The sequence below is a fragment of the Topomyia yanbarensis genome, chromosome 2 (genome assembly GCF_030247195.1).
Source record: "Topomyia yanbarensis strain Yona2022 chromosome 2, ASM3024719v1, whole genome shotgun sequence".
NCBI classification, from domain to species: domain Eukaryota; kingdom Metazoa; phylum Arthropoda; class Insecta; order Diptera; family Culicidae; genus Topomyia; species Topomyia yanbarensis.
In genome coordinates, this window is record NC_080671.1 from 124,977,609 (window position 1) to 125,002,103 (window position 24,495).

Consider the following 24,495-nt stretch of genomic DNA (forward strand, 5'->3'; position numbering starts at 1 on the left):
CATCAGCTCTTCTAAGTAAGTTATATTCTGTTTACGCATAATTTATTAACATTCCATAAGTATGTGAGTATCTTTACAAAGATTGATTCAGTTTTACTTATTTAATAGTTTACTTCACCTTGTACGCTAGATACGGAGAAAAATATATTAACATTTAACGCATTTATTGTTGTTCGGCTCGCTCCAATGACATACTATCTTTACAATTTAGATCAATTCTTCTCAATGACATTAGATACCATTGCAATAAGTCATTTCCTTTCTATGCGGCTGCTGTCTCAACGACTAGAGGAGTCTACAAAACCTGCATCGTTCGTACATATTTAGAATCCAGTTACATTTCAAATGCGTCCAGTCGATTGTCGATTCATGGACGGCAGCAGCACTTCCAATGGCCGGTCGGCATTCTACCCAATGCTTTTATGAATTATGAGTGGCCCTTCCTTTTGGAGTGGAAAAATAAAACAGAAAACCGGTAGCCCATCATGGCATCAGACCTGACCTGATCAGACATACAAACGTTACCGATTGGGACTGCAGAGATCTGTCGCTTGTAAGTATGTAGTGCACTTTTTTTTTGCGTGCCTACCCCATTGAGCAACATCGTGCATTGAAGTTGTTCAAAATTTCATAAAAAAACACTCACAGGCCGAATGAATTAAAAGGCATGAGCTTAATCAAGCATGCCGGGGCCTGTTTTTACTCCGATGCTGCCTTGTCCTCTAGAAGCCTTCAGATGCCTTGGTCTTCCGATACATATACATTGCTTGCTACTGTACTCGGTTCGCGAGTCATAGTTGTTACTTGTGACACTTTGGATTCTCGTTTGGTTAAACATGCATAGCCGGCCCATGTCGGTGCTACTAGGAAGGGAACGGGTGCGACGAATGTGTAATAATTATGAGTGCTAATGATTATTTATGACATCATTATTATTATCGGCGTGAGTACATTTTAAGTGGAAAAAGTAGCTCCTGCAGTGCCACCGAAGGAAAAGGGCCGACATACAGGAGAGGTGAATGATATATTGCGATTAACCATGCGCATCAATGAATCGTGAACGCATCCCGTCGATCATCTTTGAAATTTTCGCGCTCCTCTCCGGGGACCCATCGACGGTGCACGGATGGGTCGTTCGGTGCTTGCATCTCTGCTCTCTTTGGTCATGGCACATAGCTGCGTCTCAAATTAGGAAACCTGGTGAGAAAAAGTGTTCAGCAAGGGTAATTTATTAACATTCTGCGGTGTGAAGAAAGCGAACACTACAGGCGATGACAGTTTTATGCAAATTAGTATAGCGACCGCTTTCGGGTAGCTTCACCATTCTTATTCTAATGAGGTAATTTATTATAGTTTTTTATTAGCACCGTGATAATTGCGGGATGTTCTGCTATTGTTCCGGTAATTAGTTCAATGTTAATAATATGTGCACCGTTTGTTTGATTTATGCTAAACAACGAACTCGTTTCGGATTGTGGTGGGGTAAAGTCATAGCATTGATACAATGTTGGGACATTTGAGCTACAACAGATTTGCGATCAAGCTGATACGATGGTAACCGTCAATGCTATTCGTCTGTGCCAAATGAAGGTTAGTTTCATAAAATCCAAGTCAAAAGTGAGCGACTAACAGCCACTCGAGAATAAAGGAACCTCTAATTATTATTGTTATCATCATTACTGAAATTGACGCAGAAGTGCTTCTCCGGCCAAATAATTGAGAGCTTCAAATTTTATGCTATTCGACAAGGCACATTTACTGCAAGCGGTAATGGATATTGTCAGGCTTATGGACGTTGCCTTCAACCAGTTCCATCATCTAAGACTAAGTACTGAAAACGTTCAACATATTATGCTAAACAGAAAGTTTTATTTTCCAGAATAGCCTTGAAGATGTGATTGAGAATGATAGCACTGGAATTACGATTCCTGTTTATATATGAAATAAGATGAAGTAAAGGTGCGACTACACGATTTGATACCGCATACTCTCTGTGAGCTTATTGAGAAATTCATAACGAAATAGCTGGTAGATTCAGAAATTTTTTCTACTAGATTTAACAATAAAGACAATAACAGAACAGAAGCTAAAGCAATCTACTGTAACCAACAAGGCAAACGTTTTCCTACCCGAGTGTCGCTTTGTCTACTTTACAATACAAAAAAACGGTCGATATCTACTGCACAAACAATATATCGTGCCGAACCTACTGTGTGATAGTGATGAGTGTCGGTTCCCAGCAAAAACCAGCCCCATTGCGGCCAAACTTTGTTGCTGTTGATTTTTCGAAATGTCCCGTAAGACCAGCCATTCGGAAAGTGAGACAGTTACTAAAAGTGCAGATGGAACTCAATCTGGCAGAAGTTAAAACCCTACAAATATATCATATCAAATACTGCGTGCTGATTATGTTAAAATATATCAGCCAAACCGAGTTATTCGTTTCGCGGAATTTCGTTAAACATAGGATCTCCGTATACATCGAAAATGACACTATAGAAGTTCGCGTACATGATTTGGCTCCGCGTACACCTGACAGCGTGATAAAAAGATACAAGCAGGGGTTCGGAGAAGTAGACTCCGTTACAAATGATACATTGAGGAACTTTTCCCGAGCGTTCCTAACAGTGTTCGTGTGGTGAGAATGCGTGTGACCAAAACAATTCCTTCATACATAACCATCACAATGTTATCACACGATGATGTTCCCATTAATCAGACAACACTGCTCGCGCACCGAGGGCAAATTCCTACATTCCAGTTCTGCACGAAGACGCTACACATCGGAAAACCCTGCGTAGGAACCGTTAACCCTCCGGAAGTCGCGCCAATGACTCACTGAACAAGCACCCACTGGTGGCCTAAGACGATTTCGTTAGATTTTTAAAGCAGCGTGCACTCAGTGCAATAGCGCAACTGCCGCAAGGTTAAGGAAAATTTAACCAATCCTACTAACACTAGCACACAACCTTCTTACGCTAAACCACAAACAGCTGCAAAACGAACATCTGTGGATCAAGCAGTAAGAAATATCCATTCAATAAGGATCGCGTGTAATGTTTCCAAGCCAACAACCAGCAACCTCAGTATGGTTACGAATCTCAACTAGTTCGGGTGCTTTCTAAACTCCGATCGGTGTGTGATTATACGCATTGTCTCGGTTTCGCTTTGTGTTTCAATTTTCAAGGTCGCATTTTGTTCGTACAGTGAAGATATAACAATAGCCAGCTATATAAGCTGGACTGGCTTTTTTCGTCTGCGCCAGTGCTGACTCGGTGCGATGATGGTGTCAATGGCTCCCTCCACGGACTCTCGACCGGTCCCTTTGTGGTCTTCTTTCGGCCCAAAACAAAATCGCTGAATCTCTTACAGATTTCGAAAGACCTGACGGAACGGTTCTCGGCTGTGACCGAAATAAAAAAGGTCCGCTCAGACAGGCTCAGGGTCGTGTTGACTAACTTAAAGCAGGCAAACGATATTGCTTGCTGCGAGCACTTTACGAAAGACTGTTGTGTTTATATTCCAGCTGTAAAAGTACAGTCTGAAGGCATTGTTACCGATGAGAGTTTGACATGCGAGGATCTGCTGGAGTACGGGGTTGGCTGTTTTAGAGACCGCTTACTTCAACCAGTGAAAATACTTGAGTGCAAGCGTTTGCCCTCAGTAGTAGTTGCGGGGGATGGTTCAAAAACGTACCCCCAATCAAACCCTTATCGGGTGACCTTCGCTGGTACCGCTTTGCCGAACTACATCCTCTTGCACAAGGTTCGTTTGCCTGTGCATCTGTTTATACCGCGGGTCACGAATTGCACTAAGTGTAAACAATTGGGTCACACCGCCACCCATTGTAGCAATAAGGCCCGCTGTGGAAAATGCGGCGAGAATCATATGGATGATTCGTGCAGTAAGAATGCTGAGATGTGTCCTTACTGTGCAGAAATTCTGCATGATATCCCGGTATGTCCCGCGTACAAACTACGCGGGGAAAAACTTAAACGTTCCCTTGCGGGACAATCCGAACGTTCTTTAGCAGAAATGCTAAAAAATGCTACACCACCATCCTCAACAAACATCTATACTCACTTGCCTCCTGGCGAGGGCGAGGTTGATGACCCACAAAAGGGTACATCTACTAGGGTGCCTAGAAGTTATAGGACGAGGAGGAACATTTCCTCTCCTAAAGTTCCTTGTAAAGGCCAGAAGGTATCCCTTGATGGGGCTCCAAAAGTGACATCTATTAGAAGTGTTGCAACCAAACCGAAGCAATTAAACTCAGAGAAGGAGTTCCGAGCACTTCCCGGAACATCAAAAACCCCAAGTGTTCCTCTGTTTCAGTTCGAGAATAATGCTTCAGTTCGAGAATATTAGAAGTCTTATGTTAGCTTTTATCGTGACTAACGACTTACCTTTAAATATAGGGGCCCCTTTTCAAAATTTCAGAAGAAAAATGATGTAAGATTTTGAACGCTTATATCTTTTGTTGTAATGAATGGATTTAATCAATTTCTTCGGCATTTTGTCTGAAATACTTGTACCAATGTTGTATTAAATTTTGGAATATGTAGTACATACATTATCAACGGAAAAATAGTGTTTATAAAAATCTTTCGAAAACGACTCGGAAAAGTGAAACTTTTCAGCCCATCCCGCACAGAGCCGTCAATATGGTGCACCAACCGAACAATAAAACGATGCAAAGTTTTAAATATAGGTCCACTACCTGTTTGATCCTTTGATTATTCGTATTGGGTTGCTTGACGAGAGTAGTTGGTGGGAGAAAGCCGGCATATTCGTTTTGGTTATGCCATTAGCAGCCGGACGGAAAGGAAAGGCTCATGCACGGTACAAAAACGAGCGAGAAAGCGATAGTAGGGTGGGTGCTCCTATAGTTGAGGTGTACCATTAGTTGCAGTAGTGGGTTATACGCCTAACTAAGGTTCCAACCATCAACAAACATTTTTTTATCGATTCATCGCACTAAAATTATGCGACAACAAAACTATTATCCTTGAAATTTGCTCAGATAACTATTGGAAAAATGATGTTCTTTGAATTTTGAGCTCCCGTGCACCTATAATTGATATAGTTTACCTATAGTTGCAAGTCCCATAATAAATCAATGGGATTTGCAACAATAGGACCCGAAATTAGTGATTACACCACTATTGGTACATGTGTTCCTATAGTGGTACAAGTGGTTTTGAATACATGACTTGGTTATTAAACAATTTTTATATTTTTCCTATGAAGTAGGGATTGAAAGCTTTCGTTTAATGTAATAACATTGCCCATAGGTCTATTCATCGATTTTTTAGCAAAAGTTTTCCTTAAGTATGCGACTATTGATACATGCACCCTAGTGCATATTAGCGAAAGCGTTACGTGCATTTTGAACCTTTATAACTTTCCTTCTACTAAACGGATTGCTCGTCTTGTTTCATAAATCGGAAGGAAAACGTTCGACGCTTGCTACCGATACGTTGTTTGCTATATAAAATTTGTTTAAATAGTTCAAAAACTACTTTAAATGAAAATCAACATTAACCCGTTCATGCACATATTGTTTTTGGACAACAACGGTTTTAAACAGCTATAACTTTTGTTTGAGGCAAAAGTTCTTCACAAAAACAAGTAAGGCTAATAAATGTGACTATTCCCTTTCATTTGAGTATTAACAGTTGCAAAGATCAGCTCTAGAAGTGAAGTTATTTCAATTGGTCTGATTGGTTTCCGATATAGCAGTGCTGCCAGGGACAGTTTATGTTGATGACGGAAAATGATTTTTCATATATCTTCGTTATGCTGTAATATTTTTTAAAAATTATAAAATTTATCAATTTAGACTGTCTTACGTTTCCACACAATTGGGCTACGTTTTCCACACAATTGGGCTGTTGTAAATATTCTAGAAGAATTGCATTGAGCATTAGAAAAAAAATGAGCAGCTTCTAGCACTGCAAGGAAAGCACCTAACTTTATGAAAAAAGGCTTTTCGTGTTTCTTGATCCCACCGTTTTCAAGCAAAAATAGTTTTGAGACGCTACATGCACTAGAAAAAGGTTGGGCATGAAAGGGTTAATGATAAAACCTATAAATAGGGGTGTCGCAGCTTTTCTCAGAGCCAGACGTGTGTAAGACGCAGTGCATAACGGACGTGCGTGCTAGGTGTTAGGTCGTTCATTGAGAAGCTGCATCGGACGACCAATCAAATCGGCTACCACCGGAGAGAAGAAAAACGTTGGTTGAGGTGGTGGCTGTGAGAAGGCCAAAAAGCCAAAGGCTGCTGCTAAGATACGCAGTCACTGAAAAGGCGGTAGCAACTGCCACTAAAAATTCCACCAAAACATCGAAGGCTGCAGCGAACAAGCCGAGGACTCCAAAGCCAAAGAAGGCAGCCAAAACTGCCAAGAAAGTTGGCCGAAGAAGATAGGTAAATTCACGCATCTCTAATGTTGCCAACAGTCCTTTTCAGGACTAACAAAATACTTGTAAAGAATTAGTGGTGCTTATTTTCCGTTAGCGCTGTTAATAGTGGATGGATTTGTGTCATAGTTATATGCAAACCGTCCTTAGGATGAATATATAATGGAAAAAGAATTTTATTAGGAAGTTCCTTTTATTAATTTGTATGATTAAAAATAATTAAATATTAAGAAAATATCAAGAAAATATTTTTCAAATTATTCTACAAACTCGAAGGTTTTTGCAAATCCTTCCAAGAAAATCAGTGAATCTACCACTCTACCACTAAGCGAAAGGTACACCAAAACGAATGATGAAAATATTTTCATTTATCGCACAAAAGGATGGCCTTCCATCAGCACCGAAAAGTTAATTAAAGGGATTCGCTTGTTGCAAAGTGTGCTCATTCGGTATGAGCTGCGAAAGGGGAATGTTCGTATGTGTGTATGCAGTAGCAACAAATCGTCGGCAAGATTTGAATCGGTTCAAAAGATTCTCGTCTTGTATCACCATAGTTATCTACAAACCCTCCTTATTAGGACGAATGAAACATGGAAAAAGAATTTAATTAGAAAGTTTCTTTTATTAACTAGTATTAAGTTTGTGCTTGTTAATCCTGTACTTTTACCAGTGAATCATAAGAAAATGTTTTTCAAATTAATCTACAAACCCGAAGGTTTTTGCAAATCCTTCCAAGAAAATCAGTGAATGTGGCAACTCTGCCACTAAGCGAAAGCTACACCAAAACGAATGATGAAAATATTTTCATTTATCGCACAAAAGGATGGCCTTCCATCAGCACCGAAAGGTTAATAAATAGGAACGCCTTGATGCAAAGCAGCGATGCCATCCTTCCAGTTTAAACTGGATTCTTTCAGTTTTTGTTTTACAGCATCCAGTCAAACAGACAATAGGAAAAATCTTCCAGTTTTTTTTTAATTTGAGCCAGTTTTATCCAGTTTTTTTTTTAAATATTTATATATTTAGTTTTTTTTTTCTCACAAATTGTAACTTGACTCAAAAATTTTTCAAGCATGCCATGGGATGATGCCAAGTGTCCCACAATAAGATTTTAATCCACCGTAACCTGAACTCTTTTTATACCACTGGTGAGTAAAACGGTTCGGGAATGTACAAATAATTCGATTTCAAATGAATTTTACTCAAACAAAAACAATAAACTACATTGTGTCTAATATTTTGATGACCATTTGTTGAATTCTCAGCTAGTTGCTATAGTGGTATCTAAAGAAAGGTTTAAGCGCACCCTCAAGTGTGGCAAATGGTCTTAAATTTAAGATTTTGTGAATGTGTAGATTGAAACCTTCAAAACAGTAAAATTCGACTAACTATTACAATTACAATCAAATTCTAATGCTTTAATATTTTTTTCAATTTGGACAACAATATCAAAAAAACGATTGAAATTTTCGGAACATACGTGTTTACTAAAAATTACGTTCATTGAATCGTTGACTTAAACATTACAATGCTAAAGTAGGTTTTTTTCGAGCATCCAGTTTTTTCCATTTTTTTTTCAAGAAAGGTTCCAGTATTTTTTGAAAAAAATGTTGGCAACGCTGATGCAAAGCGTGCTCATTCGGTATGAGCTGCGAAAGGGGAATGTTCGTATGTGTGTACGCAGTAGAAACAAATCGTCGGCAAGGTTTGAATCGTTTCAAAAGATTCTTGTCTTGTATCACCTTAGTTATCTACAAACCGTCCTTATTAGAACGAATGCATAATGGAAAAAGATGGGTTGGTAATATATATGACATAACAGGGGTGTCGTGACCACACTTCGAAGTTATTTCAAATCTTGCAAAGCATAAATTGACATAATTTCAATGATTGTTCCTATATGAATGAAATGACAAATTTTCAGGTTAACACGGCAACAACTTTGCAATTTATAGAACAATTTTATATTTTTAGTTATCGTATAATAACTGTCATCTCTTCCAAACAACTTAACCCTCTGCTGCCAACCCCGTGGTTTGGCGGGGTAAAGGAGAATCATTGTAAAATGTCCAATACACGATTTTATGTTGTTACCTCCACTAAAACCACTTCAAAATACTCCCACCTGTCATACAAGTACATTGTCTGCTTGTTGAAATCATATGAAATTATTGACCTGTATTCAATGCGGAGAACTCGCTAATAAAATTGTTTTACTGAATAGACTAACGAACGGGATCCCCTGGAAAATTTCGCTGAGCCTGGTGAATCTAACTTAATTCGTAAAATTTAGCCATTTGAAAGAGAATTTTAAGAATATGATCATCGGAGTTATGTCCCAGACATTACCCGCCCCTAATTTTTCGCTAAGCGTGATTCATTTCTGTACGCTAGGATAAAGATTCCGATGATTGTTTCGAGAGATTTTAACATTGATACTTCAAAGCAAGAAAAAATGAAATTTGTTCATTTCATGAATGAATGTCTCAACGAGCTTAGAATCCAGCGTATCCCCTATTAACGCAGACGCCAACAACAAAGGTTCTTTTCAGAACCACCATAATTATTATAAAGAATAACTTGAAACATTCCCACATATTTGATTGAGTATCATGTTCACATATCTCATTCTGTTGATTCGGACTCGTGGGCGTTAGCACGCACATTGGTTTCCGCTGAATCGATCAAGTGGGCAGTTGACAACTTTGCTCCATACAAATCACCCGGAAAAGATGGAATACTTCCCGTGCTACTGCAAAAGGGATTTGATATTCTTAAACATGTCTTGAAAAAGATTTTGCTTTCCAGTCTTGCTACCGGGTATATCCCGAAAGCATGGCGAGAAATAACTGTTAGATTTATTCCCAAAGGTGGGCGCTCAAGCTATGAAGAAGCCAAGAGTTTTAGGCCCACCAGCTTAATTTCTATTCTTCCGAAAGCTTTTGAACGGATAATCGATCATCACATCAGGAACGTTAGTTTAGTTGAATATCCAATGCACAAAATGCAACATGTATATAAGTGTGGGAAATCCACGATCACTCTGCTTCACGATGTTGTTTACAACATTGAGAAAGCCTTCTCGCTCAAGCAACCTAGCTTGGGTGTATTCCTAGATATTGAGGGTGCTTTTGACAATGTGTCTTTCCAATCTATTCTGGAAGCGACGCGCGGTCATGGGATACCTGCATGTATCTCGGATTGGATAAACGCAATGCTTAGTAACCGCATACTTTGTTACATACGGAAGTTGAGTATTTGCGGTTGTCCTCAGGGCGGCGTTCTGTCACCTTTGTTATGGAACTTAGTAGCTGACGGATTGTTGAAGAAACTCTATGAGCTTGGATTTTCAACCTACGGGTTTGCTGACGATTACCAAATACTAATTACTGGATTTTGCACCGGAACAATCTTTGACTTAATGCAACAGGCTTAAGAAGTTGTCGAACAGTGGTGTCGACAAGTTAAATTATCAGTTAACGCAAGCAAAACTTCAGTGGTTCTTTTCACGAAGAAGCGAATAACAACCGGGATTCGTCCCTTGCAGTTCTTTGATTCTGAGCTACTGTGTGCAGATCAAATCAAATACGTTGGAGTCATATTGGATTCCAGCCTGAATTGGTCTGCTCACATTGAGTTCAGAGTCAAGAAAGCGTGCATGGCCGTCGGGCAGTGCAGACGACCTTTTGGAAAGATCTGGGGTCTCAAACCTAAATACATCTATTAGATTTACATGACAATTGTACGTCCAATACTGTCATACGGATGCCTTGTGTGGTGGCAGAGGGGAGAGGTGGTGACAGTCCAGTCAAAGCTAAACCATCTGCAAAGAATGACGCTCATGGTGTTGACTGGTGCTTTCACCACGACTCCGACTGCTGCTTTTGAGGCACTTCTAAATATCAAACCATTACACATACACCTCAAACAAGAAGCACTATCATGTGCATACAGACTGCACTCTCACTTGTAGTTTTCCTTACACTCACTTGTAGTTTTCCTTACAGGACATTCCATGTGAAGTTTCCCTCTCGAGAGGAGTGGTTGCCTGGCTATATGGAAAGACAACAACAAACGCAAGTGATCTGTTACACTGACGGTTCTCTGATGGAGTGACGTGCTGGTGCTGGTGTCTACTGTCGTGAAATGAGATTGGAACAATCTCACTCACTAGGTAGATACTGTACTGTATTCCAAGCAGAAATCTTTGCGATCATGTACGGGGTGCAATTGGCCCTTCAACTGAGTTTATCCGGCAGAGTTATAAACTTCTGCTCCGATAGTCAGGCTGCAATCAAGGCCCTTAGCTCGGACAAATCCCGGTCCAAGCTAGTGATCTCGTGCCGAACCCAAATTGAAGAACTAAGCATTGTCAACACTATCTACCTTGTCTGGGTGCCCGGACATTGCGGTATTACTGGAAATGAATGGGCTGACGAATTGGCCAGAACAGGTTCAGCGATTGACTTCGTTGGTCCTGAGCCCGCGCTGCCAATTTCGACAAGTTGGATAAACGAAAACATACGGTCCTTGGCTTCGTCCGAGCACCGCAATTATTGGAGAAATCTACAAACGTGTCGCCAAACAAATGCATTTCTAGAACAACCATGCCCAGTGGTTTCGAAAAATCTCTTACATTTTTCGAAGCTCCACTGCGGCATGCTGACCAGGGCTTTAACCGGCCACTGCAAACTCAATTATCACATGGCAACTATTCAGCGCGCTGAGTCTTTTTCATGTGATCTTTGTGAATCCGTCTACGTAACCTCATATCATCTGATATGCAACTGTCCAGCGGTAGCGCAATTGCGATTTCGAGTCTTCAGCCGTCCTTATATAGATGAAACCATGTTTGGACGACTGAAACTCAGAGACATACTAAAGTTTCTTAGCCAATGTGGTAAAGAGCTTTTGGCTTATTCGCAGGCAAGTTGAACTACTTGTGAGTTTATCTTACCTGTTGTTTATTTTTGTTTTGTGCTGTTATTTTTCCCACCCTGCCAATTCTACTTCCCCACACCTCCTTGTCCTTTCCTTCCGCTCAGGAAATGATGAAAACACACGGCAAAGCACAAATACCCGACTAAATACGGGAAACGTGCCATTTAAGCCAATATATTCTGATTCCTGGTTCCTGATCAACGCAGACGCCAACAACAAAGGTTCTTTTCAGAACCACCATAATTATTATAAAGAATAACTTGAAACATTCCCACATATTTCATTGAGCATCATTCGATTTGAATTACAAGTCAAACGAGTATTCACGACACTCCGGTTATGTCCTAGACATTACGTCGCTGTTGTGCTATCTTATGACAAACGCCATTTTGGGGTAAACTAAGTTAGATATGCCACATTACTTGTCTAAACAATCTCTACAAAGTGGCGTTTACAGAATTTCGACTTTCTGCATGGTTACTGAGATATAGCGAGAAATGTGCTGAGAAATTTTTAATTTTTTGCTTCATATGACTGTGTAGTGGGATTGGCTCAAATTATCTTGATGAATAAGATGTTTTTATATGTAAAACTATCTCAGAAACACAATGGCATAATCATTTTCAAAACAAAAATGCGCGAATTGTGAAAAAATGCAATTTAAGTTTTAAGCTGGAAATATAGCATATTTGGCAACACTGTAACCAAAAATAACTATTTTTGCTAGATTCCCCTACTCATTTCCTTCAAAATGCATCTCACTGATTGCTTATAGACCAAATGAAGCCAAAGATATGAATAAAAGTTAATAGTTGATGATTTTTTTCTATGGAAAATTTTCCATGCACGATTATGACACGCTATACAAATTTTGTCATCAATACACATCTATGACACGTGTGAGTGCGACTTTTGTTTACTTTTATACTAAAAGCTCGCAACATAGTCAACTGATCTTTGTAAAATTTGAGTGTTTAACACAGAATAGACAGAAGCATCAATTGCCTTCCTTGAATTTTTTATACCATTTATAAGTTTCGAGATATTCAATCTCAAACTTTAAAAATCGTTTTTCTCGAAATGTGCAAAATGGCGCTTGTCATAAGATAGCACAACAGCGACGATTACCCACCCATCTTTTTTTCCCTACAGTAAGAACATTTTTGAAGCAGTTGACTGCTAAATGGCCCTTCCTTTCAGCGATATCCTTTCAGCCTATACTTCGAACGAAGGGCACGGATTTGATCACTGTTCTACAATGGAATTGCAGAAGTATCATCCTAAAAATATATTCTTTCAAATTTTTAATAAATAGTTTGAGATGCAATGAATTCGCTTTATGTGAAACTTGGTTAACTTCCAATATAAACCTAAACTTCCACGTTTTTAATATTATTCACTTGGATCGAGATACCCTCTACGGAGGAGTACTTTTGGGGATCAAAAAGTGCTATTCCTTCTACAGAATTAACCTTCCCTCGATACCAGGCATTGTAATTGTCGCTAGTCAAGTAACAACCAAAGGCAAAGATCTTTGCATAGCTTCCATATATATTCCCTCCAACACCGCCAGCTACATGACATCATAGAATCGCGACTAGTTTTAGGAGACTTTAACTCTCAAGATACGGAATGGAGTTACCTTTATGATGATAACCGTTCTTCTTTAATTCACAATATTTGCGACAACTTCAATATGACAATTCTAAACACGGGTGAAATGACACGGATTCCTCCCCCACCAGCGCTCCCAAGCGCATTAGATTTATCCCTTTCTTCGACCTCGCTACATAGCGACTATCTGCCGATCGCAGTATCGATCACCAACAGCTTAACTGAACTAAATCGTCCATCTTCGTTGATTGATATATGACTATGAGTTGACCATCCGGATTTCAAAAAAAATCGTCAAAATTTGAGCAGTTTATACACCTTTTCCTTATAAGAAAGCTAAAACGAATTTTTGCTCAATTTACTTGATAATTACGCAATTCCAGACATAAGCCATTTAACAGCATTATGTGCTCATTCAGCTCACGAGCAGCTGTCTAAACGAATGATAAGAACCTGATGCTAGTGTTATCGAAGTACGTATATGCAGTGCAATAAAAAACAGGTTCAGGTAGCGCCTTCCCAGTGAGTGGCATATCTGAACCTACTGCTTCGGAGTCTCCAAGAACTCGCCGAAGTAGGAAAAAAACTCGTAATCTTTGAAGCATTTAAAACCTGCCTTCGATCTATTTCACAAGACTGTAAAACATCTCGGCGCAGAGCCTGTACCCGCGCGAATGCTTACACCCTTCTGCCATCATCAGGTATTCAGGATAAGCACCATCAACAATAAATAATAATCGCCGATGATCGATCTGTTACACGTTCCAAGGTGAAAATGATACCAACTGACGGCGGACGACTGACTGACCGACCGACCAACCGACCGATCGTCGTCATTGTCGCTGATGCTGGCGACAGACCGATGAAGTCTGGCCCTGAACAGCACACAACACGCCGTATGTTGGTTATCGATGACCAGAAGAGCACCGGAGGGCCGGAAAGTGGGTCTTGTCGTTGTTTGTTCCGCCCAGACAACCGCGTCGCAGGTATCATACCTGAGTAGAATACCGAAACAACAGCAACAGTAACAACAACAACAACAACAACCAGGTGGAAACGAGGGTGAGAAAGAGTGTTATAGATATGAAATTCGATATGGTGTTATTTATGATTTCCAGATTGATTTGAATCGATTCTCTGAGGCGAACGGATGGATGGATGGATGGATGGATGAACGGATCTCTGGGAGGCTGGAACCGATTTGGGACCCGGAATGAGTGATGATGACGGGAAATGTTGTTGTGAACAGTTTCGATTTTGTCGAGTGAGGGCGTGTGCACGGTCGGTTAAGTCGAAGGAGGTATCGGGCTGTCAACTGATTGTCATCTGTTGAGCTTAACATGTTAATATTATGATAGCTTTATTATGTTTCATCCGTGGCTGAATTTAACTGTCATTAATATAACCGATTAAAAGATTGATGTTGGGGGTAGAAACACGAGCTGGAATGCAACCAGAGCGACACATTTAGTTTAGCGTTTTGAGGTTGGGACTTGTGTTCGATTAACAGTTACTGAAATTGAGTTGCGTGGGAAAAGCCATACGCAGCCCGTGCTGGGTTCAGTTTGATTTGGTCAACTTAATAACAGTGCAACTCTTGATATTCAAATGATGGGCATGTCCGCAATCAACCTTCCAGGTTTTACTAGAAGTAGCAGGATGTTTAAGAATAGGCTTAATAATTTAAGTATCTATTTTTTTTATCTTCTGCTGGTTGGTGTCAAGCTCAGGCAGAGTTCCTGTCAATCGCGCTACTCTACCAACAGTCCTCACGACAAGGGGAGACTTGTCCCTCCTTACCATTTAAACCGACAAAATAGAAGTCACGTAATATCACCACTAGAAGCCGGTTAGCAGCAATAATAACAATGCTTTCATTCCGAGCCACTTCGATAATATTGTTTGAACCCAGTTGAACCCTGTGGTCCAACTTATGTGACGACACTTTTACGAGACTTTTTTTTGTTTTGTTTTGGAAGGTCGAGTGGCGCGCGTTTGCCGATGCATAACTAACCAAATCGCGAAGCATGTCAAAATTCATGCAAACATTTTTATTGTGTAATTTTGAACCCATGAAACTCGACAAACAGCGTAATTTTGAGCCTGTTTACGGCCGCATTGCATGTGCATGTGCAACGTCTACCAACATATGTATTTATACGGCGTCCACGGGGGTTTAGTTTAGTTCGAAGCAGTTGGTCCGCAACCGTCCAGAAGGAAAATTATATTTCCCATGAATATTAATGCGAGTTCTTTCAAAGCTACTCGACGCTGACCTTTTCAGAGCTATCTGATCTCCGTTGGTTGCAAGCAGACAGTGGAACAGGTCTGCCGCCAGAGTTGCGATAAAAATCGAAGATGGTAATCAGTTCGGCAAAAAAATAAAATTAAAGAAGTTTTAATGCCACATCGCCAAATCTGACAGCAGTCATATTTGAGCTAAGGATTAAGAAGTTTAGCAAATAAATTTAAATCCAGCCCGCTCGAAGGGGTTTCTGGTGGCAACCGAACCGACCCTCGCTGGGACAAGTTATTTTACCACCAATTTGTCGGAGGGACTATAAAAACCCATTGAAATTACCGTGGAAATTCGAGTGCTCACCCTCCTAATTTATTGTTCCAGTTTTTTCTTTCTTTTATTTGTCAAGGGTACACTTGAGCGCGTTGTAAATGCGGCAAATCTTCCACCAGAAACGCAAGGGAGGGCAACTGCTGAAAGGCGAATCGCTGAAAGATGAGATTCACAAAAGCATATGATACCAATCAGGGGGCGCGCGTGTGTTCTTAGACAAGTAATCTGCTTAGGGCGCAGGAGGATTTTATTCGATGTATATTTTTGATCAAGGGGTGTTTTTTTTTAAAAAAAGCGAACCTTTAATGTTAAACATTCATTGGTGAATGTTTAACATTATTTATATCCCCTTGTTTTACCTCTCATTTATAAAAGAAAAGTACAAAACTGTTCGTTCAGGAAGGTATCGCATAGTGAATGCTGAAAATCGCAGTAATTTTCGCGATCTTATTGATCCAGATGGAACGGTGTAATATTCTGCTCAGTACCTTATAAATTTTCACATTCAATCTTGCATACTTATACTCTACTATTAACTAATATATATCCAAGAAATGCTTGAAATGTTTTTCAAAAAGAAGCTGTCTACTCCATCGAACTTCGCGTATTTTCTTGTGTGACTCGTTCATATTTCCATTTACATAATATATCACACAACATGCCATAGTTGCAAGTTCAACTGTCAACCACAATACTGCTTTGTATTTAAAATTATTCTCTTTTTGCCTTTCTCATATAAAGAAAGGCTATGCAATCACTGTAAAAATCGACTTTTTAACCGAGGCCCGGAGGGCCGAGTGTCATACACCTTTCGATTCAGTTCCTCGAGATCGGCAAATGTCTGTGTGTATATATGTGTGTGTATGTGTGTGTGTCATTTAAACTCACACAATTTTCTCAAAGATGGCTGAACCGATTTTCGTAAACTTAGTTTCATCAGGTATAACGCTCCCATAAGCTGCTATTGAATTTTTAGTTGATATGATTTCCGGTTCCGGAGTTACGGGTTGAAGAGTGCGGTCACACAGCAAATTCCCATATAAACTGGTACCACCATGATGTTCAAATGATGTAAAACATATTAAAATAGATGTAACATTACTCTAGTTTGGTCTGGATCACTAATGATCAATCAAAGCAGCTTTGACCACATTGGCCACCTATGACGGTTCATGACGCCCCCGGGGAACCCGCCAAGTTCCTAAGCTAATATCACACCCATTACACAACGAATTCTCTACCGATTTTTACAAACTTGATTTCAAATGAAAGATACAGTAATACCATTGACTGCTGCTGAATTTCATTCGGTTCTGACTCTTGCTTCCGGAGTTACAGGGGTGTTAGGATACACTGGAATTTCCCATATAAATCGGTACAATCGTAATACCTCAGAGGCTAAAAACTATTGAAATGGTCACCAAATTACTTCTAATCGCAGATCTAGATCACTGATTGCCAATCAAACATTCTTTGAATATATTGTCCACTATCGACGATTCCGGAAGTCCGGAATTCCGGGCATATTCCACAATTAAAATCACATCGGTTCTTCGGTGATGACTGAACCGATTTTCTCAAACCAAGTCTCAAATGGAAGGCAAAATATGCAGTTGAGTATTGCGTCGCCGACCCTCCCTCTCCTTGCCTTGCCCTTACACCTCCCTCCTTCATCACTCCCCTCCCCTTGGACCACCCTCACGCCCGCATTTCCTTCATCCACCCCGTATACCGAAATAAGATGAAGGATTTCTGACGCATCCTCCACTCCCACTCTACTAACCCCCCATTCCCTCCGCTTTCAAACCCATTCCACCAACATTTCAAAATATAATCACTTGAAAATAACATCGAACTCATGCTGATTAAGCTAATTAAATATTATTCTTTTGCTTTTCTCATATAGAAAGGTTATGCAATTGCTCTAAAAACCGACTGTCTAACCGAGGCCCGGAGGGCCAAGTCTCATATAACATTCGACTCAGTTCGCCGAGATCGCAAAATATCTGTGTGTATGTATGTGTGTATGTATGTGTGTATGTATGTGTGTGTATGTATGTATGTATGTATGTATGTATGTATGTGCGGATTTGTTAACAAAATGTCCACATCGGTTTCTCGGAGATGGCTGAACCGATTTTTACAAACTAAGATTCAAATGAAAGGTATAATATTCCCATAGGTTGCTATCGAATTTCATTTTCAACTGACATCTTGTTCCGGATTACGAGTTGAAGAGTATGGTTACAAAACAAAATTTGTTGATTTGTCCTCATCGGTTTCTCGGAATTTTCTGGTTCCTGAATTACAGGGTGATACGTACGATCACGCAGCAAATCCAGATTCTAACGAATTCTGCGATGAATGTAAAAATGTGAATTTTTTTCCAAAATGTAAACACAACTGTTGAATTTGTAGATCTAGGTCACCAACAGTCATTCAAAGTCTCTTTGGCCACACTGGCCACCATCGACGGATCCGGAAGCATCCAAATTCAGAATAAAGGTTATATTGGTTTCTCGAAAATGGCTAGACCGATTTGATCAACTTAGTCTCAAATGAAAGGTGTTGCGTCCCCGGAAACTGATATTAAATTCCATTTCCATCCGACTTCCGGCTCCGGAGTTACGGGTTGTGGAGTGCGATCACATAGAAAACTCCGATTCAAACCGATACCGCGATGAATGCAAAAAGGTGCTCTTATACAGGGTGTTTGGTTCATGGTTAAGAATCTCTCGGGGGGTGATAGACTGGAGAAAAAAAATGTTCAAAACATATCATCAAATCTCAACCGTTACAGAGTTATTGAACTCTTTTTGTAAAAAACTTATTTGTCATAAAATACCTCTAACTTTAAAAGTATACTTTGTATTTTAAATGTTTCAGTTCCATTCGAAAGGTGAGAAAATTTTCTATTCAATGGTGTTCTCATATTTTTTAAGTAATTAGTTTTAATTACCTTTAAGCTGTAAAGTAGTTAAGAGTTAGTGTTTTTGAGGAGGTTTTTGCTAATTTTCTCGAAATAATGAAGCATGATTATAGCAATATCCATTATCCAAAAGTTCGGTTTTAGGACGATTCATGATTTGTTCTTGGACGTCATATTTCTATCTCTTCTCATTTCTTTGTAATTTCATTACTATACTTTTCCTGTAACCGATTTGCAAGTGCTTAAAAGACTCTAATCTAAAAAAATATGCTTTATATCGTTATTTACAAGATTTCATTGGAAATCTGAGAAAATGTCCTATCAGTGTATGTACAAATATCTTTTAGTTAAGTGTACTAAATGATTTTTTACTAAAGAAATAACTCAAAATTTGTGTTTTTTGGAGAGTTTTTTAATTATTCTAATTATTAATCAACAAAATTTATCGTAACTATTGTTCATTTGATGCCCCTTAATGTTCTCTATAATTTTTTATTAGACACTTTGTCTATATCTCTTTTCATTTTGCTGCTATTTAATAGTTAACACAGCATGAGCTCGCCACAAATGTAGTGGGTTCGAAATCGTTATTTTTGCATATGAAACGATGAGATAAAAACGATTTTGCGTCGAAACCAAAAGAGATAATTGAATGGAGTCAAAGAAAGAACTGTAGAACTTGCTGAGATGCATTATTTCCATGATAATAATGGTGATGTTTATTATTTACTATTTTAAGAAAATTAACGAAAATGCTAATAATAGCACTAACTTCAAACTAATTTACTTTCAAAAGAATACTAAATTCACTTAACTGAAAGGTATTAATACATTTTTCACTATAAAATTTTACTGGCTTTTGAATAAAAGGAAAAAAAAAGTACAATAAGTGCCGTAATTTTTCAATTAGAGCTGGTACTAGTGAAAATGAGATAAAAATATCCAAGTTGAATAACCCAAAAGCATGAAAATAAGAAAAGGTAAGTGTATCATGTCAAAGAACGAATTAAGCAGCTCATCAAGACTAACAATCTGAATTATTAAAATGATGAGGTTAACTATTAGGATTTTCAAGAAATGAACGAAAAATCGTTTGAAATTGTTTAATTTTCAATAAATTACTTTGAAAAGGCTACTTAAACTCATTAGCTGAAACATGTGAGGGCATCACTCAATGCGAAATTTTCTCACCTTTCGAATGGAACTAAAACATTTAAAATACAAAGTATACTTTTAAAGTTAGAGGTATTTTAAGACAAATAAGTTTTTTACACTAAAATTTCAATAACTCTGTAACGGTTGAGATTTGATGGCATGTGTAGAACTATTTTTTTCTCCAAATATGACAGTCTATCACCCCCCGAGAGATTCTTAACCATGAACCAAACACCCTGTATATACTTACCAAGTGTAATAAGAATTAAAAACATTTCCATAATGTTATATTGTACGAACCAGCGATTAAATCATAGTTTGGAGAAATGAGAAAGGCACAATTGCACCTCTAGGTGGATTAAAACAGGTTTTTACTTTTTACTTCATTTGTATTTACGTGACTTTAAAAAAAAATTTCATTTGTCACGCCTCTTAGTATATATTCACATTTCATTGAACAATTTTAATTGCTTTTCAGTAATTTTTCTTCTTTCAAAAATTTAATAAGTTTCACTTCATTTGCTATTCCTAATATTTCACCAAGTGTTTGATTTCTAAAATGCTTCTTTCTAGTGTGTTGGTTTTGCTGACAGTCCACGAGTAGATGTCTCACCGTGAGGTCCGCACCGTAGCACTGAGGTTTGTCTTCTCGGTCGAGAAGAAAGTTGTGCGGCAGCTTCGTATGGCCTATCCTCAATCTGGTAATTGCAGTTTGTCCAGAACAGTTTGTCATATCTTTCCATGGTAATGTCAATGAATTAATGTTTCTGGTGAAAGTATCGTAGTTTCTTCATTTTATTTCCCAAGCCTGCCGGAGTAGTGATTTGGTAGATTTCACAAAGTCTTTCGCTGGAACAGTTATATCAGTGCATTCCTTCGTTCGACCTTCGCCGGCTAGGAAGTCAGCCCTTTCGTTCCCTGTGATGCCAGAATGACTTGGCACCCAGCAGAACGTGATGTTCTTTCTAGTAGACGCTTCTTCTACCGCCTGTATCCATGGATGTCGAGACTTTCCATGGTCTATCGCCTGTATGCAGCTTGGGAGTCGCTGAAAACTACAGCGTGCTTGGAGATCGGAGCATTTTCAGTCGCTACCAAAAGTGCCAATGCTTCCGCAGAGAAAATAGTGCAACAGTTCGGAATGCGCATGGAAATTTCAATGTTTTCGCTGTGGATTCCCAGTCCAACACTGTCTCTGTCCAGAGAGCCGTCGGTGAAGAACTTCGCAGATTTCGAGTATTTATTCGTTCGTAGTTCGCTGAAGATGGCTTGAATTTTCGATGGTGCTTCATGAGCTCGAGTTTGGTTTTTGATGCTCCAATCAATAGCGGGGTTTTCCGCATCCCATGCTCGATTACTTATACTGTTGAGGGTGCTGATCGTTGGTATCTGACGAGTTGTCATTTGTTCTAGCCACTTCGATGCACTTCTGGTCATTGGACAAACTTGGTCTTCTTCTACTGGTCGTTTCTCAAGCCAACTGTACGCTTTGCCGACAAGGCGACCGGTCATAACGTAATCGAATGGTAGCTGACCACTTTCAGCTATCAATGATATGATTGGGCTGGTTATAAGGGCTCGAGAGATCGTTCTAATAGCAGAGTGGTAGATTGGCTGAATAGGTTTAATCACCTTTTCACCACCTCGGCTGTACAATCCAAAACCGGGAGAGATCTTCGATAGTAGAATGCTATCACAAACTTTGAGGAGCGTTTGCCTGTTGCCAGCGGCGTATCTGCGACTGATCTCTTTAATTATCAGCAGCCGGTTCTGACATTCCTTGACGAGGTTATCAGCGTGTTTCATGAACGTTAGTCTCGAATCTACCTGTACTCCGAGGATTTTTGCAGTTCTCACTTTTTGAATGGTAGCTTCAGGAGTTTTCAGATCTGGCACTTTACTATGTTTGCCTCCGTTGCATATATGCATAAGTTTTGATTTCGCCGTAGAGAACTGCAGACCGTATTGTTCAGCCCAGGCCAGTACATTGTTGAGCGCGGTTTGAGCTTTAGCTCGCGTTCGTAGTGGAAATTAGCTGGTAGCGATAATGATCAAATCATCAGCATATAGCAGGATTTCCATATCTTCTGGAATACATTGTAGATGAAATTGATAGCGATGTTAAATAAGGTGGGCGAGATTACGGAGCCTTGGGGTATTCCGTTTTCCTGTAATCGTGGATCGGAAAGAGCGCCGTCAACAAAAACTCGAAAACTTCTATCATCCAAGAAGTTGAACACGTATTTTTGCATTTTGCTCCCAATGTTCCATCCACTGAGGGTAGTGATGATCGGATGTCTCCATGTTCGATCGAATGCCTTTGATAGATCTAACATAATAACTTCCGCGTGCATATCGGTATCAAGTGAATCTTCCAGTATTGTTTTCAATTTTGCAAGATGGATGTCCACGCCTGTGCCTGGATGAAATGCAAATTGCCGGTTCTCAAGTCGCTTGTTGGATTTAATTTCCTGAACGAGTCTACGGTTGACGGTTTCTCTCGAAGATTTTGCCGACACAACTGGTCAACGAAATTGGGCTGTATTCATCGGCTCCCATTCCTTTTTTCCGGGTTTATGAATCGGTATGACTGTGGCTTCTTTCCACTCATTTGGAATGACGCCACTGCTCCAAACTTCAGCTTAGCGTGTAAAAATTATTCTCTGATATACTTGTCGATAATACTATTTTACAAGAAAAATTAAGCTTCGAAAAAAAGTATATTTTAGCATAATTTTGGGTCGCTGAACACTAGGGCATTGCAAAAAAAAAAAAATTTGAATTCTCAAAGGCCCCCCCTCTCATATTGTGACAAATGTCAAAGTAAGCTCAGATGCCAAATTTCACATCATTTGGACAATTTTAGACCCCCGCCCACTTCGCTTGAATTTTTTTGAAATTGGTACTATGGGAAAATATGGAGGAAAAATACATTAAATGCTATAACTTTTGAAGTAGCAATCAGAAAATTACAATTTATACCTCTTTTGAAAGGAAATAATCTAAGTATTTGAATGAAGTAAATTTGTTTCTTGAAAAATACGGGAAAGTGCGGTACTGGGTCATTTTGGCCCCAAAATCCCCTATTTTTAATGATTTTTCTGCTCCGTGAGGCAAATCATACATATTTTGTAGTTTTTCTAATGTGAAAAAATCTCAGAAATCGAACGGAACCCTTTTGACCTTAGTTCGAATACGAGAAGTTGGGGTTATAGGGCTTTTTGTCAGTCATATTAAATTTTATCATTTTCTCATGCATATATCTCCATTATTCTTCAATCAATTTTCATAAAATGTAACTTATTGAACGTGTAAAATTCTGAGGAATAAAACAAAAATAAAAACGTTAAAGGTAAAATTCAGAAACTTCAAAACTTTTTGATATTTACTCTACAAATCTCATTTTTTTCATTATTTGTCCTAATACCTAAAGTTCCCCTATTTTTACAAGAATGAAACTTTTCTCATGTGATCCCTAAGCATATTTTACACTAAAAGTAGTAAATTAAATAAGAATTTTGTTGTTAAATAGAGTTAATATGTGCGATTTTATGATAAAAATGTGAAATCGACACTATATGTCAGATAATTTGATGTTCCTGAATTTTACCGGTAACGAATCTATTTTTATTATAATCCTAAGGATTTTCCACGTTCAACAAGGTATAGTTTATGAAAATTGAGTGAAGAATAATAGAGATTCACGAGAAAATGATGAAGTCTAATATGAATATCAAAAGGCCATTTAACCCCAACTTCTCGTATTCGGACTAAGGTCAAAAGGGTTCCGTTCGATTTCTGAGATTTTTGCATTAGAAAAACTACAAAATATGTATGATTTGCATCACGGAGCAGAAAAATCATTAAAAATAGGGGATTTTGGGGCCAAAATGACCCAGTACCCCACATTCCCGTATTTTTCTAGAAACAAATATATCTCCATTCAAATACTTAGATTATTTCCTTCCAAAAGAGGTATAAATTTTAATTTCCTGATTGCTACTTCAAAAGTTATAGCATTTAATGTATTTTTCCTCCATATTTTCCCATAGTACCAATTTCAAAAAAATTCAAGCGAAGTGGGCGGGGGTCTAAAATTGTCCAAATGATGTGAAATTTGGCATCTGAGCTTACTTTGACATTTGTCACAATATGAGAGGGGGGGCCTTTGAGAATTCAAAAAAAAAAATTTTTTGCAATGCCCTACTGAACACGAAAGCAATATTAATTTTTTTGTTCAAAGAAGCGATTTTGAGATTTTCTCAAAAAACTTGTTTTTGTCCACTTTTTTAGTTTTTAGTCAATATTTCGTGTGGAAATTATCCAATTAATTTAATCAATATGCGGATTTCCAAAAACAAATAGCAAGACGTTGACGAAATGTGTATCTGCACAGTTCAATAAATGCCTACCACTTAATGGAATTAAAATATTATCTATTAATATACCTTAGTGCTGTTCACAAAATCACGAATTTAGCTTAGAATCCGAAATATTGTTTATAAACAGTAGAAGCATTTTCAGTCAACCGATTTCAGGAACGATTGCTAAATATGTAATCATCACAGATAAAACAAAACTATTTTAACAAATATTTTCACTTTTTAAAAAGAGCACTTAGTTGTACACTGAAAAAAATCCGAAACAATTCAAATGCCGTAGTTGAAAAACGCTATACAGGGTGGCAACGTGTAATGATACACTCATATGAGAGCCCCTTGTTGCAACACCACGAGAAATCTGTGTGTATTTTTTTTTTGTAAAAGTTAAATTCCATTGGGGTCCATCAGTTAATGAAAGGCGATATCAGGGTTTTTGGGACGGGGACATGGTAGGTGACTACTGCTGTATGCAGTTCGAA

At 38.7% G+C, this 24,495-nt stretch overlaps 1 protein-coding gene across 1 annotated transcript; it reads right to left on the minus strand.

Annotated features, from left to right (window-relative positions):
• Positions 1-20,654: 20,654 nt before the first annotated feature.
• On the minus strand, positions 20,655-21,563 carry LOC131679714 (uncharacterized). Its single transcript, XM_058960449.1, has one exon. The coding sequence runs from the start codon at positions 21,561-21,563 to the stop codon at positions 20,655-20,657; it is 909 nt and encodes a 302-aa protein (XP_058816432.1).
• Between the last annotated feature and the right edge of the window lie 2,932 nt (positions 21,564-24,495).